We start from the raw sequence: 14271 nt of genomic DNA, 5'->3' as shown, positions 1-14271 counted from the left end.
TCACACTGTAATAAATTCATGCTGCCATTTGAATGTATAGTGTTCTCTCTTTTCGTATGATTGTCTCAAGTCAACAATTGAAGTTTCCTATTCTTCTAATAAAAAATTAAAAAAGGAAATTAATACTGTGAAAAAAAATGCCTTTTCCACAAATTACTTAATGAGCTTTCAAAACATTAGCAAAGCTGCCCTAGGAATCTTGATTTGTCAGGTTTTCAAAGGAGTCTTATCCAGTTCTTGATTAACAAATAGAAGGCTAAAAAAAAGTATCCCAGCAAAATATTTGGAGCCAAATATGACTGAATGCCAAATACTGAATGAACTGGGGATCTTCAAATGGACTGTGTCAACATAAGAATTTCATATGCAAAAGCACTACATGTTTGGCTGTAAACATTTGCTTTTTCTGTTTTTCCATCTTCAAATGGTGTGCAGTGAAATGGAGTGAGAGAACTAACGGATGGTTTACATAGGTGAACTTGTCACTTTGCCCAAATGGCAACTAGATTAGAGACACCAGCCAGTAAGCCCCACAACTGCTAGTTCCTTTTAGTTTTTGCTCCATGATCCATGACATTAGCAGAACTCCTTTCCTAAAAAAAAAAAAAATGTAAATAAAAGATAAATCTTTTTGTTTATTGTATTCTGCTTTCCTACTTCAATATCTGCCATGAAAATCCTTAGATTGATATACTTTCTTCATAAGAAAGATTTTCAAAAAGTTTTTGAACACTAAGAAAAGGGATTTTCTTCTGCAGAATTTGGGCATATAGACCAAAGCATAGAAGCATGGGAGTAAGAATAGAGAACTAAGGGAGTCACTTTTTATATCTGAAGACAGGTTATAGCCATCAATTAGGCATGATTTGTTGGTGATGCCTGGGAGGTAAAATGGAGCCCAGTTCATGATTGGCTTTCCCTCTACAGAAAATAGGGTCAATTTGGCCTGGAATTCTTTCATGACAGGAAATAAAGGAAGAATACCTTTTTTCATGCAAAAAAATAATTTTAAGGGAAAAGAATTATTTTAAAAATCATCTGAAATGATTACTGGGTTCCCAACATAATTGAGAAGCCATCAACATCTAAACTTTTATGCATAAATCTGCATTTGTTCTCTGACATTTTTTTGGTCATTATCTGTGTTAATGAACAAGGGTATCTTCACTGGCATTTCAGTAATGGAACATTTTCTTTATCAAACTGCATAAATTTTACTGGCATCCAAGTCATGGGGAATAGATTATATAATTAGGAATAAAATCTTGGTATTCAATATATAAAATAGTGTGGCATTGTGCTATCATAAAGCTTAAGGCATAGCTTGTACTTCATGTGGTTATATCTGATAGTACAACACTGGAAAATTTAACAGTGTGAGAAGGGATTATATTTTCAAACAGGGCATTTTATTTTATTTTATTTTATTTTATTTTATTTTATTTATTTTTAATTTATTTTTAAAGCAGTTTTATTGAGCTATATTCACATACCATACAATCCATCCAAAGTGTGCAATCAATGGCTTTTAGTATAATCACACCACAATCAATTTTAGAACATTTTCATTACTCCAAAAAGAAAACCCCACAACTCTTAGCAGTCACCCCTCAATCCCCCTATCCTTCCCCTGCTCTACAGAACCACTAATCTCATTCTGTCTCTACAGATTTATTTACATTTATATTTTTTACAAATAGAATCATACCATATGTAGGACTTTGTGTCTGGTTTCTTTCACTTAGCTTAATTGTGTTTAAAAAATTTATTATTATTAATTTTAATTAGTGAAGTTGTAGGTTTACATAAATCCATGTAAAATACAACATTCCCATAAACGCCTCTATTGTTGATACTATGCATTGGTGTGCTACCTTTGTTACAATTAATGAAAGAATATTAAAATATTAGGTTACCTATAGTCCATAGTTTGCAGTAGGTGTATTTTTCCCATATACCACCCCACTATTGACACCTTATAATAGTGTTGTACATTTGTTATAACTCTTAAAAGAACATTCTTGTATTTGCACTATTAACCACAGTCATCTTCCACAAAAGGGTTCCACAACAGGGTTGCACTGTTTTAGAAACGGCATTTTAAAATCTCAATTTACTTTTTCAAAATGTGAACAATCACATGCTTTGTTCCAAAACTTTGAATTAATATCTCAATTTTTTCTAGGTACAGTTCCAACAAAGCTTCTGGGAGGAAAATTTTAGTGTATTATACCTTGCCCCACTTTGTTCTTATTAACAGGATTTCCCTAATCTTTTAATGATTTGAGCCTGTAGGTATAGTTGGGTGTTCTATACATTGTGAAAATATTGTCAAACAAACAGGGACCCCTTAGCACGTAGAAATAAATAATATAATATAACTGAGTTTAACATACAGTGAAAACACCATTTTTACTGGAAGAATACGCTGATAAAAGCATCTGTATTAAAGGCAATCCCATTAACAGAATTATTGCAGGTAGCTTAAAAGCTCTTCATTAGTATGAAATATGAGCAATTAGGACTATTTAAGGTGTTAACATTACTACCTCTTTGGATTTCAAAGTACAATTAGCTACTTCATTTATCATTTTTGATGTAGATCACTGGAGAGTTGAGACTTCTCACTTGTCAAGTGGACTTTCTAGCTCCACTACAGATCTGGGGCATGAGCTTTGAAAATCGATAGCATTCCCAATATTAAGTCAAGCTAGTATTTCTACTTTGACAGATAACCACTACTTAAATCGTTAGTTTTAAAAATCATTTATATTTGTCCTACATCATTCTATATTCAATAGGCAAAGGTATTTACTTACTGCAAATAATGGTTCATTTCATTATTTTATTTTATTTTATTTTTTTACTTTTTCTCTCTTTCACTATAAATTTTCTCTTAGAGACTAAAGAAATGATACATGAAATGTCTATTGTTAGTGTGCAACATATTTGGTAAAATAGATTAATTTTATTACATATTAAAACTAAATATAATATAAGGTACATGATGCTATTATGGCAATTATTTAATACATGCACAATCCCAGCAGGATTCTGTTTTCTTCTCTTTTCACATATTTTTTATATTATCAAGGCTATATAATCCCTCATTTTGTCTTATTTTTATAAACTCATTCTCTTCCTTAACCTATTTTTTAATTTCTTTAGTTCCCTTACTTGCATCTCATTCCATTTAGTGTTTAATTTAAAATTTACTGTATTACTTGTCAATCTCTTCCCAGTCTTTCAGTCTTCAGTGGTAGTTAAAAAAAAAAAAAAATCTACATCTGAATCCATAGATTGCCATTTGGTTAATATGCATGCATATGCTTTCTATAAAATGAAATATATGTCATTATTGTGGAATTACTGGAAATCTATAAATATAATTGTCTATTAAAATTATTTGAGATCTGAAATTTCATCTAAGTGTTATAAACCAGCTTGGGAAAATGGGAATGAATCAATTAATCTTCATTGGTTTATGTAGAAGATAAATAGAATCATTTCAAAAGTTTAAGCCAACCTCATATCTTAGTATGTGGCCCTGTTGAAGGTGAAGTTCATTGTTGACTGAACTGGCAGCTATACAAAATGAGCAGAGAAGGCAATAGATCGTCTGATGTGAAATCCCCCAAGTTCAGACTACTTCACACTTCAAAAATGAAAAAATTCTTTGCGGGTTCAATTGAACAATTAAATCTTATCAGACTATCTTGAATTCGGGAGATGAGAAATAATGAGCTCATTGGTATTTTGAATTTTCCATAGAGCACTGTTAATATATATCTCTCACAATGCTTTGTAGTTCTCACTGGATTTACTGTACTTACATATCAGAACTTAAACATCCTGTAAATGGCATTGTATGTCCTAGAATAATGAAAATGTTGTAAAATTGGATATTTAATGAATTTGCTGAATAAGATTGTAAATTATTTAACTTCATGCCATCAGCTTTAATTACCACATTAGGCCTCGTAAATTCATTGGAACATCTTACACAATGCCTCTCTATGCTTACCTGACTAATATTTGTCATCGCTGCTATACAGGAATAAGGATAATTAATATGCCTATTAATTAGTTGATTCTTTTGAGTGTGTTTTTAATATACTTTGGGAGAGTTATGTTACTAAGAATGGGAAATCTATTTCCTTGCTTTTAAAAATTAATTAATTAAATCTATACATTTGTCTTTTCTTCTAATGGCATAATCTTTTAGTTGAGTTAGTAATATAATTTAACAGCTATTTTTTATGACACATTTGGATAAAGTGTTTTTGCAGAGGAAGCAACTGTAAAGTTGGAATGAAATTTAGAAGACAGACAAAAAAAAAACCTCTTGGATTCTATAATTTTAAATTTCCATGTGCTTCTCTGAAACTATGAATTTTCTAATGTATCCCCATTGACTTGTTTGGAAGGATGGAATATAGTCATAATCTGCTACTTCAAATTAATCGAGAAAATAGAGTGCTACTAACAGGAATGAAAACAGCTGCATTAGGAGGTCAACAATAGCAGAAATAGTTGATCAAGTTATTGCTATAAAATAAACCTTTTCCATGAATTTTATTTTTCTTTCTCTCTTTTTTTCTTCTATGCAGGCAGCAATTCCTGCCAACTAAATAATGGTGGATGCTCTCAGCTTTGTTTACCAACTTCCAAAACTACCAGGACTTGCATGTGTACGGTGGGGTATTATCTCCAAAAGAACCGCATGTCGTGTCAAGGTATAAAGTCTTGAAAAATCTTAGCTCTGATGCATTACTTCATCTTTCATTCTGCCATGCAGAATTTGGGCAGCCAAAGTCAGTTCAAAATTACCTTGTTATTAGTCTAATGGTACACTGCTTAGTCTCGTATATGTAGGATTTTAAAGTATCTGAAATATTTACAATATCATTGTTGTTTATAAAATTTCCTAATTTCTTAACTATTTTCAGGAACTGTGGTTTATTATCAAACCTTTACCCAAGTCCAGTAGAAATGATCCTTGAATAGACAAAAGTTGAGGTAAAAAGCAATGGTTGATTAGCTTGAATTAACATCCATCTTGAATGTACTCTCATGTTTACTTTCTTTCAACTGTTTAAAGAAGAGCACCAGAGAGATTATGAGGTCTCAGGTTAGATTAACTGAGAGAGAAGAGCACTACAAAAGAATGGAACCTAAGAAATCTCCCTGTTGCTTGTTCTGTAGAGCCTACTTCTTTAAGTCTCAAAGAATGTTGGTTCTAAAATGGTCTTTTCTAGCCAGTGATCATAGCTTAATTTTAATTAAAAAATGTTCCAATCTCATATGAGAAATATGAGTGGTGGTATTATCATTTATTTTGTTTTACTTTATTATCAAATATTTATGTGATACTGTATGCCAGACACTATTGCAACACCTTACACTTATTAACTCACTTAATCTTTGTAATAAATCTGTGCCAGAGGTATGTGATTATCTCCATTTTACAGGTGTGAAAACTGAGGCACAAAGAGATTAAATAATTTGCCCAAGTCTCCCAGCTAGGAAGGGGTAGTGACAGATTCAAAGCTTGTAACACTGGCTTTAATAAGAAAATGTTTGTATGTAACATTTCTAATTAGACACACACACACACATTTCTATACACATATAGTTATATATAGTTTTATACATACATGCACATATATATGCTTATTTTAGAATATATTTTTGATGATGGAAAAGCATAATTTTATTAGCAAAAATTATACTTTCAAAAGATTTAAGAAGTCTAACTACCCCTTAGGAGTTAAGTCATAGAAAAATAAGAGTAATATAATTATAGAAAAAATAGAGAAAAACAAAACATACCTAAAATAAAAATGTTATCATATAGAAACAGAGATGCTTAGATTTTAGTGAAAAGAATGAGTTTTGGTTGTGAGGCCAGTATTCCAAGAATTCTCTACCTCAGTATTTATAGAAGTGTGGTTCCCAAACCAATGACATCATCATCACCTGGGAGCTTTTCAGAAATGCTAATTATCAGCCCCACTAAATAAAAAATTCTGGAACAAGACCCAGCAATCTGTAATTTAACAAGTCCTCTAGGAGATTCTGAACCATAATCGAGTTTGAGAACCTCTAATCTCCATCCCTTTCAGAATGTTTTGTACAATTAAAAAAGATGAGAAAATTTATGAAAATAAATTAAGATTGTTAAGAACCATATTAAATGAAATGTGTTTTAGTTTTAATTATTTATTTATTTTCCCATTCCAGGTATAGAATCATTTCTTATGTACTCTGTTCATGAGGGAATCAGGGGAATTCCTCTTGAGCCAAGTGACAAAACGGAGGCTCTGATGCCCATATCAGGAGCATCATTTGCTGTGGGCATAGATTTCCATGCAGGTAAGTAGCTTGTTATTCATAACTTATGTACAATGTATTCATCTGATTTATTACACATAATGGAAACATTACCGTTCTATCTAGACCCTGATAGTCAAGATGAGAAATAAGAAAGCAAATTAGAGGTGAATTTTTAAGCCTATCACAAATTGTTCTAAACATGTTTTGGATGAAAATTCAAGTAAAATTTCCCCGAAGCATAGCATTTGATTAGAAAGTGCAATATGCCATGATGGGTACATGGTTGCTTGTTTTATATTTTTTATTTCTCTCTCCCTTTAAATATAAAGATAAGAAGCATTGCTATCTAATATTTAGTTAAAACATAATTTTATTTGAAATATTTTCAGGATGTGATTATGTGTTCTAATATAGACAGTGGCAAATGAAATCCAAAGAAAGGAAAAATTATATGTCCTATGCCGTTTTAGTTATTTTTGAATACAGTGTTTTAGTTTCCTGGCTAGTAAAACAAATACCATATGATGGGCTGGCTTAAACAATGGAAATCTATTGACTCATGGTTTGGAGTAGTCCAACACTGAGTCACCATCAAAACAATGCTTTCTCCCAGAAGACTGTGGCATGCTAGGCTGGCTGCCAGAGATCCTTGGTCTTTGACTTTTCTGTCACATGGCAATGCACATGACTGAGTCTTCTTTGTTTTTTTTGGTTGTCTTTTCCTTTCTCTTCTGATTCCATTGGCTTCTGCCTTCTGTCTGCTCCCTAGGGCTGCTCTTCCCTATAAGCCCTTCAGTAATAGGATAAAAAGCTATCCTGATTCAGTCCTATTTACACTGGATTCACACCCACATGAATGGATTAAGATTGAGAACTTTTATTTTTTCTGGTGTACATAGCTCCAAGCTACCACACACAGTATGAATCATTTTAGAGTCATATTTTACCTTCCCTTCTTATGTTTTCGCAAACAGTGCAAGAAAGCAGATTGGATAATAACATTTTGCTGGGTGTAATATAAGTATTAAATATTCATGGTAGATACTGTTCAATTTATTGTAGAAAACAAGTTTTTTGTTTTTAATGTTAATTGCTAAATTCAGAGTTAGTTTAACCATTAGGTATGCTTCTCTTAAAGCTATTCAGATTCATTATTCTACACTTTAGGATTTTAAATTTATAAAAACAAGTGTCTCCACCTCTCATCCTAACTAAATCATAAGCTATCTGGTTTAGTGTTTTGGTGCTAGACATGCACATGCATGTTTCCAATTTTAATTTCTGTGAAGACTTAATTTTATCTAATGTCAATAAACAAAACCTCTTTAGTTTATAATCTTAAAGAAAAAATCCTTTAGCATCAGCATGTGGGCTCTATTAGTAAATTTATTTTATTCCTCCAGCTATAGCACATTTTGTTTAATTATGGGTTAATGAATTTCTTGATGAGAAATTAATAAATTACTGGGGGTCTTCACAACTCTTTAAAGATAACTTTTTTAAAGTAAATTATTTTGCGCCAAATATTTGGAATCATAGAGGCAAACTTCCTACAATCTTTAAAGGGACTTTCTCAAAGGGAAATACATAAAAATATAGCATTTTTATTGAATAACATGTTAATTTTTCCAAAATCATACTGTGATTTTCATCAAACAAAGCTGTTTTGATTATGCACGGAAGGCTCATTACCCTACCATGCATAATGCTACCATGCCTCCTATTTACTTGTATGTTATTCTTAAGAATTTTATCACATAGGACTTTCAAGTCCAAAACTAAGAAAACTTGAACTTCTTGAAAACATTTTAGGTATGTAAGCATATCTTTTTTTTACTTAGTACCTAATTGCTTGTTTTTCTGGTATCACATATTCTATTCTTTTAAAGACACTTCAGTGACTTCAGATAGTATTTGATAAAATTCCATGAAGTAGAAATATTATAAAATAAGCTATTTTTTTCTAAGTGTCCTAATTAGTAAATCTCTTTCTCCTTAAGGGTAAACTAATTATTTTAAGAGTTTAAATCATTTCTGAGGTTTTATATAGGCCCTGAAATGTTGAAGTTTAGTATGTGCCATAGAAACCTTAGTAAATAATCTCTTATAGAGGAAAATTTTATTTCCGGAGAAAATAGTATTGTCCTTGATTCAAAATGCCCAGTGATTATTAGTATCAAAATCATATTTTTGTCAAAGTAAATTTCTATTATGAGGACTTGCCTAGTGTTATTTAAACTTTGTGATCTTGCCATTACTATCAGAAAATTAGGTGGTAAGAATTATATTCCTAAATTATTGATAAAGCATGCAGAAGGCAGAAGTACCCAATAGCTTATATTAAGCACTCTCTTTTCTGCTCTGAATGTTTTCACATTTTCTCATATTCTTCATATTGTGCTTACCATATTTTTAAATTGCATACATATAGAGAAATTATTTTTAGAAAATCTGTTTCTTCTTCTATATGTAAAATCCCTACCTTTAATCAGGAAACAGCAACACAAAACTTGCTGTGAAACTGATGAGGGTTAAAGCATACAATGGCAGTGTCCAGACTGTAGCAACTGACAACCTGGATTCTAATGCCAGCTCAGCCACTTACAAGCTGTGTGATTTTGATTAAGTTATTTCATTTTTCTGAGTCTCAGTTTCCTTACTTCTTGGGGAATGGGATTATTTAGATCAATGTATGAAAATATTTGGTGTGGTGACTAACATATTAGGTGCTAAGGAAATGGTAACATATATAGTGATGGAAATGTCTGAAATAGAAATTGTGTCATACACACACACATACACAGACACATGTATTTTACAAACATGGTCTAGTTGCTGTATTTAAACTCCTAATTAGCAAGGATTTTGTTTTCCTGTTCTCTTGGCCTATATTATATTTTATTTTCTATTTAGTTTTCTGTATAGAATAATAAGAAGCAGTAAGTACTTGGGGGCATAAGAGTAGGTTAGTAAATTTCCATAGTGAAGATGAACTTTTATAATATTAACAACAACAACCATTATCATCCATTTTGTACAGCAGCTATTTAAAGATTAAATAATATCATGAGGATTTGGAAACATTAAATGTAAATCGAGTAGGTTAGCACACAGTACTGAGACAATGGAGCAAATGAAATACTGAAGATAATGGTGGTGGTGGGATCAAGCTTTCAACTGCTTCTCCATATTCTGTCTGTGCTTCCCTCTACTTTATAGTCTGATCCTTTGCTAATTATGTTTTATGAAACTGTTTTAGGATCAGAATAGGTTTCAGCAATGTAATTTATAATATTACTAGAAGCACTATATAAGCTCACTAGCTGTGTTGAGTGAAGTTGCTTTAGGGAGAAAAGAAGAAAAATAACTGTATTGTTCCTGAAGGAAGTAGAGAAAACAGTCTTTGATGAGTCGTTCTCTTTATTTTTCTTACCATGACCTTATTGCTTCATCCTATTCCCAGGGTCTGCCTTGATGAGTTCCCTTTGCAGACATTCTAGTTCCTCTTCTTGCATTAATGACATTTATTTCATGGACATAATCCTTACATTACAGTCAAAAAAACAGATGACAAAATGGAAGGGCACAGATAGTCCTTATTCTAGTTTAATTGCTCCAGTCATAATGAGGTAACAAGTGTGGAGAGGGAACATTTGTAAAATGCAATTATTTTAAATATGCAAGATTTTTTTTTTAATTACCACAACTTTTTTTTGTATTTATACCACAAGGGATAAATACATTGTTAAAACCTGTACATTTCATAAAGATTAACAGATCTGAATCCCACTGGGTTTGGTTCTAATGAATGAAAGCTTTCTGCAGTGAAAAGATTTCTTCTGCCAGATGAAGCAATTCTGGATACCCTCCACAGAAGGCACACTACCCTGTGGCTAGATTTAAAATGTTCAAAAAACTCTTATCACTTCATCGGAAAAGTCCCATTCTACTGGAAAAAAAAAAAAAAGAGCTTTGAAAATCCTTGCCTGCTGGGTGATATTCCTTCTGATGAATGAATACTGCATTTGATGCATTAAAAGAAGATCTTAGTTAGGAGAAAAGCCTTCAAAACAAGGCCTATCATCCTACTTATTTAAGTGACCTTCAATAAATAATGCTGTATGCAGACTCACCCCCTTTGGTTGTATTTATGACTTTTTCATAATAATCATATAATAAGATGCTACTTGAATAGAGGACATTCTACTCAGAGGATGATTCGTTATCTGAAAATTTAAATCTTTATTCTTTATTCGTCTTTTATCTCTACTGTCCAAATGTGGGTCATCCAATTCAGTGCAGCAAATGCTGATTACTATCTACTAGGAGGAGAAGAGCAACCCCAAATTCCTGTGGAAAATAAAATAAACAAGGAATATTTTCCTAGGTAATGAATGGATTATCTGTAGATTTTTTATGTATTTAAAGACAGGATCAAAGGACTATTAATTTTTTAAAAAAATTTTAAATGCAATTTTATTGAGATATAGTCATACTCCATATAATCCACTGAAAGAATACAATCAATGATTCACAGTATCATCATATAGTTTTGCTTTCAAAAAAAAAAAGAAAAAAAGAAAAATGAAAAAGAACACCCCAAACATTCCATATCCCTTGTTCCCCTCTATTATTTATATAGTATTTTGTCATTATTTTATTACTCATCTGCCCATTTACTGGATAAAGGAAGTATCAGTTACAAGGTTTTCACAATCACATGATCACATGATAAAAGCTATATAGTTATATAATCATCATCAAGAATCAAGTCTACTGGATTACAGTTCAACAGATTCAGGTATTTTCTTCTAGCTGTTAGAATATACTAGAACCAAAAAGGAATATCTATATAATGCACAAGAATAGCCTCCAGAATGACCTCTCAACTCTGTTTGAAATCTCTTAGCCACTGAAACTTTTTTTGTTTCATTTGTTTTCCCCCTTTTGTTCAAAAAGACATTCTTGTTCCCACAATGCCAGGGCCATGCTTGTCCCTGAGAGTCTTGTCCCACATTGCCAGGGAGACTTAAGCCCCTGGGAGTTATGTCCTACATAATGGGAGGGTATTGAGTTTATTTGCATGTTGGCTGAGAGAGAGGCCACATCTGAGCAACAAAAGAGTTGTTGGGGGTGACTCCTAGGCATAATCATAAGTAGGCTTAGCTTCTCCTTTGCAAGAATGCATTTCATAAAGGCAAGTCCCAAGATCAAGGGCATGACTTATTAAATTGGGAGTCCCTAATGCTTGCAAGAAAATCAGTAATTCCCCAGGTGGGGAAGTTTAATATTTCTACATTTCCCCCCAGTTCCTCAAGGGGATTTTGCAAATACTTTTTTTTTATTTTCTGTCCCAGTCTGGGATATATTGGAGTATTATATTAACCTGTACAAAATAACAAGATCTCATTCCCTATTCTAGGATCCATGTAATTATGTTGTTTAAATAAACTGACCATACAGGTTAAATTAGATAGTGTGCTACAGAGAATATACATTTTGTACCAAATAAACATCTCTTAAATAACAGTTAAAACTCAGGAATAGATAGGAATGCTGTAAGAGCTTACAACCTAGAAACCTTTACAATAAACCTTATTGAACATTCTGAACTCCTGCATCATCGACTGCCCAATCTCTGCCTGGGTTCTGTCCCTTGATAAACTATGCTCTTGAGTTCACTTCTCGGCATTTGCTCATTATAGTTAGTTTATATTAGTGAGACCTTACAGTGTTTGTTGTTTCGTTTCTGGCTTATTTCACTCAACTTAATGTCCTCAAGGTTCATACACCTAGTTGCATGCCTTGTGCTTCATTCCTTCTTGCAGCTGCTCAATATTCTGTTGTATGTATACACCGCAGTTCACCCTTCCTTTCACCAATCAATGTACTCTTAGGCCACTTCCATTCATTGCATATTGTGAATACTGCTGCCATAAACACCAGGGTGAAAATGCCTATTTCTGTCCCTGCTTTCAGTTCTTTCAAGTATATAACAAATAACAGAGTTGCAGGATCAAATGGCAACTCTATACTTAGCCGCCTGTGGAACCATCACTTTCCCCTCCAGAGGGGCTGTACCATTCTACTTCCCTGCCAACAGTGAGTAGGTGTATATCTCTCTTCACATCTTCTCTAGCACTTGTATCATTCTGTTTATTTTTTACACAATTTTATTTGCACACCATGCTATACATGCTGAGTGATCAATCAATAGCTCCCAGTATACTCACATAATTATGAATTTACCACCACAATCTATATGAGAATATTTCCATTTCTTCTGCAATGAAAGAAGAGGAAAAAAAATAAAAGAATAAAAAAATGAAAGAATAAAAAAGGAACAACAACAACAAGAATGCCATACCTCTCCCTTATAGCCCCCTCTCTTGACATTTAATTGTGGTATATTGCCTTTATTACAATTAATAGACAAAAATCACAATGTTACTGTTAAGTAGAGACCCTAGTTTGCATTGATTGTATTTTTTCCCATATACCATCTGTTCCGGTTTGCTAATGCTGTCGTTATGCAGAATACCAAAAATGGATTGGCTTTTATAAAGGGGATTTATTAAGTTACAGATGTACAGTTCTAAGGCCATAGACGTTTCCAAACTAAGGCAGCAACAAGATGATACCTTCACTGAAGGATAGCTGATGGCCTCCGGGAAACCTCTGTCAACTGGGAAGGCATGGGGCTGCCGTCTGCTGATCCTGGGTTGTGTTCTAGCTCCTTTGTCAGCTCCTGTGCGTTTTTGGTTCTTTCTCCCAGGACGTTTGTCTCTAAACACCTGGGGGCCCTGTCTTAGCATATCCCAGGGCAAACTCTGGGCTTCATCTCTTAGCTAAATGTCCTTCTGTTTGCATCTCCAAGTATCTCTACGTGTCAGTGTCAGCAAGTGTCTGGGCCTGTGTGGCTCTTTTTAAAGGACTCCAGTAAACTAATCAAGATGAATAGGCGGGTTTGTACCTCCATGGAAATAATCTAATCAAAAGTTTTACCCATGGTTGAGTGACTCACATCTCCATGGAAGCACTCAATCAAGAGGCTACACCCTAATCAGGAAGATTAATAAATTTGGCACACAAGATTGCATTGAAGAATATGGCTTTTGTGGGAACATAATATAAACAAACCAGCACACCATCCCATTTTCAACACTTTGCATGTTGGCATTCACTTTTCTCCCTCATGTAAAAACTTCCTTATATTTCTACATTTAATCATCATCATTGTCCATTCTAGGCTTTGCTAAGTTACACGGTCTCAGTTTTTATCCTCTGTCTTTCCATCTAGTGTCATACATGCTCCTAGCCTTCTTCTTTCAACCATACTCATGCTCAGCTTTGTTCATTATACTTACAATATTGTGCTACCATCAGATACATTGTGCTATCCATTTCTAGATCTTTGCATCTATTCTGTTGAACATTCTGTACTCCTTTAGCATCAAATGCCCAATCTCTACCCTTTTTCTACCTCCTGATAAACTGTGTTCTTAACTTTAACTCTCAGAGTTTGCTCATTATAATTAGTTGATATTAAGTGAGACCATACAGTATTTGTCCATTTGTTTCTGGCTAATTTCATTCAACCTAATGTCCTTAAGCTTCATCCACTTTGTTGCATGCATCATGACTTTATTCTGTCTTACAGCTGCGTAATATTCCAACATATGTATATTCCACACTTTGTTTATCCACTTGTTTGTTGATGAACATTGGGTTGTTTCCATCTCTTTGCTACTGTGAACAACGTTGCTATAAACATTGGTGTACAAATGCCCATTTATTAAGGACCTTTATTTTGATTTCATTGTTTGGCACACATTATGATGCATTTTCTAATGCCATAGTGAACAGCTAGTTAGATAATCAAAACACTGAAGGAGAATATGTGACAACATATCTTTGCTACATTTCCACAGTGTC

General features: G+C 33.1%; 1 protein-coding gene across 5 annotated transcripts in view; it reads left to right on the top strand.

Moving 5' to 3' along the window:
- Positions 1–14271, top strand: part of LRP1B (LDL receptor related protein 1B) — a 1893223-nt gene that overhangs the window by 1314403 nt on the left and 564549 nt on the right. For all 5 annotated transcript variants that reach the window (XM_037849262.1, XM_037849261.1, XM_037849260.1 and 2 more), the window contains 2 exons: positions 4611–4736; positions 6244–6375. In XM_037849262.1, the coding sequence (XP_037705190.1) occupies positions 4611–4736; positions 6244–6375 (258 nt within the window). The remainder of the gene's footprint in view (positions 1–4610; positions 4737–6243; positions 6376–14271) is intronic.

This window comes from Choloepus didactylus, chromosome 9 (genome assembly GCF_015220235.1).
Source record: "Choloepus didactylus isolate mChoDid1 chromosome 9, mChoDid1.pri, whole genome shotgun sequence".
NCBI lineage: Eukaryota > Metazoa > Chordata > Mammalia > Pilosa > Megalonychidae > Choloepus > Choloepus didactylus.
Note: the sequence above shows the minus strand (reverse complement) of the source record. Positions and strands in the feature narration are given on the sequence as shown.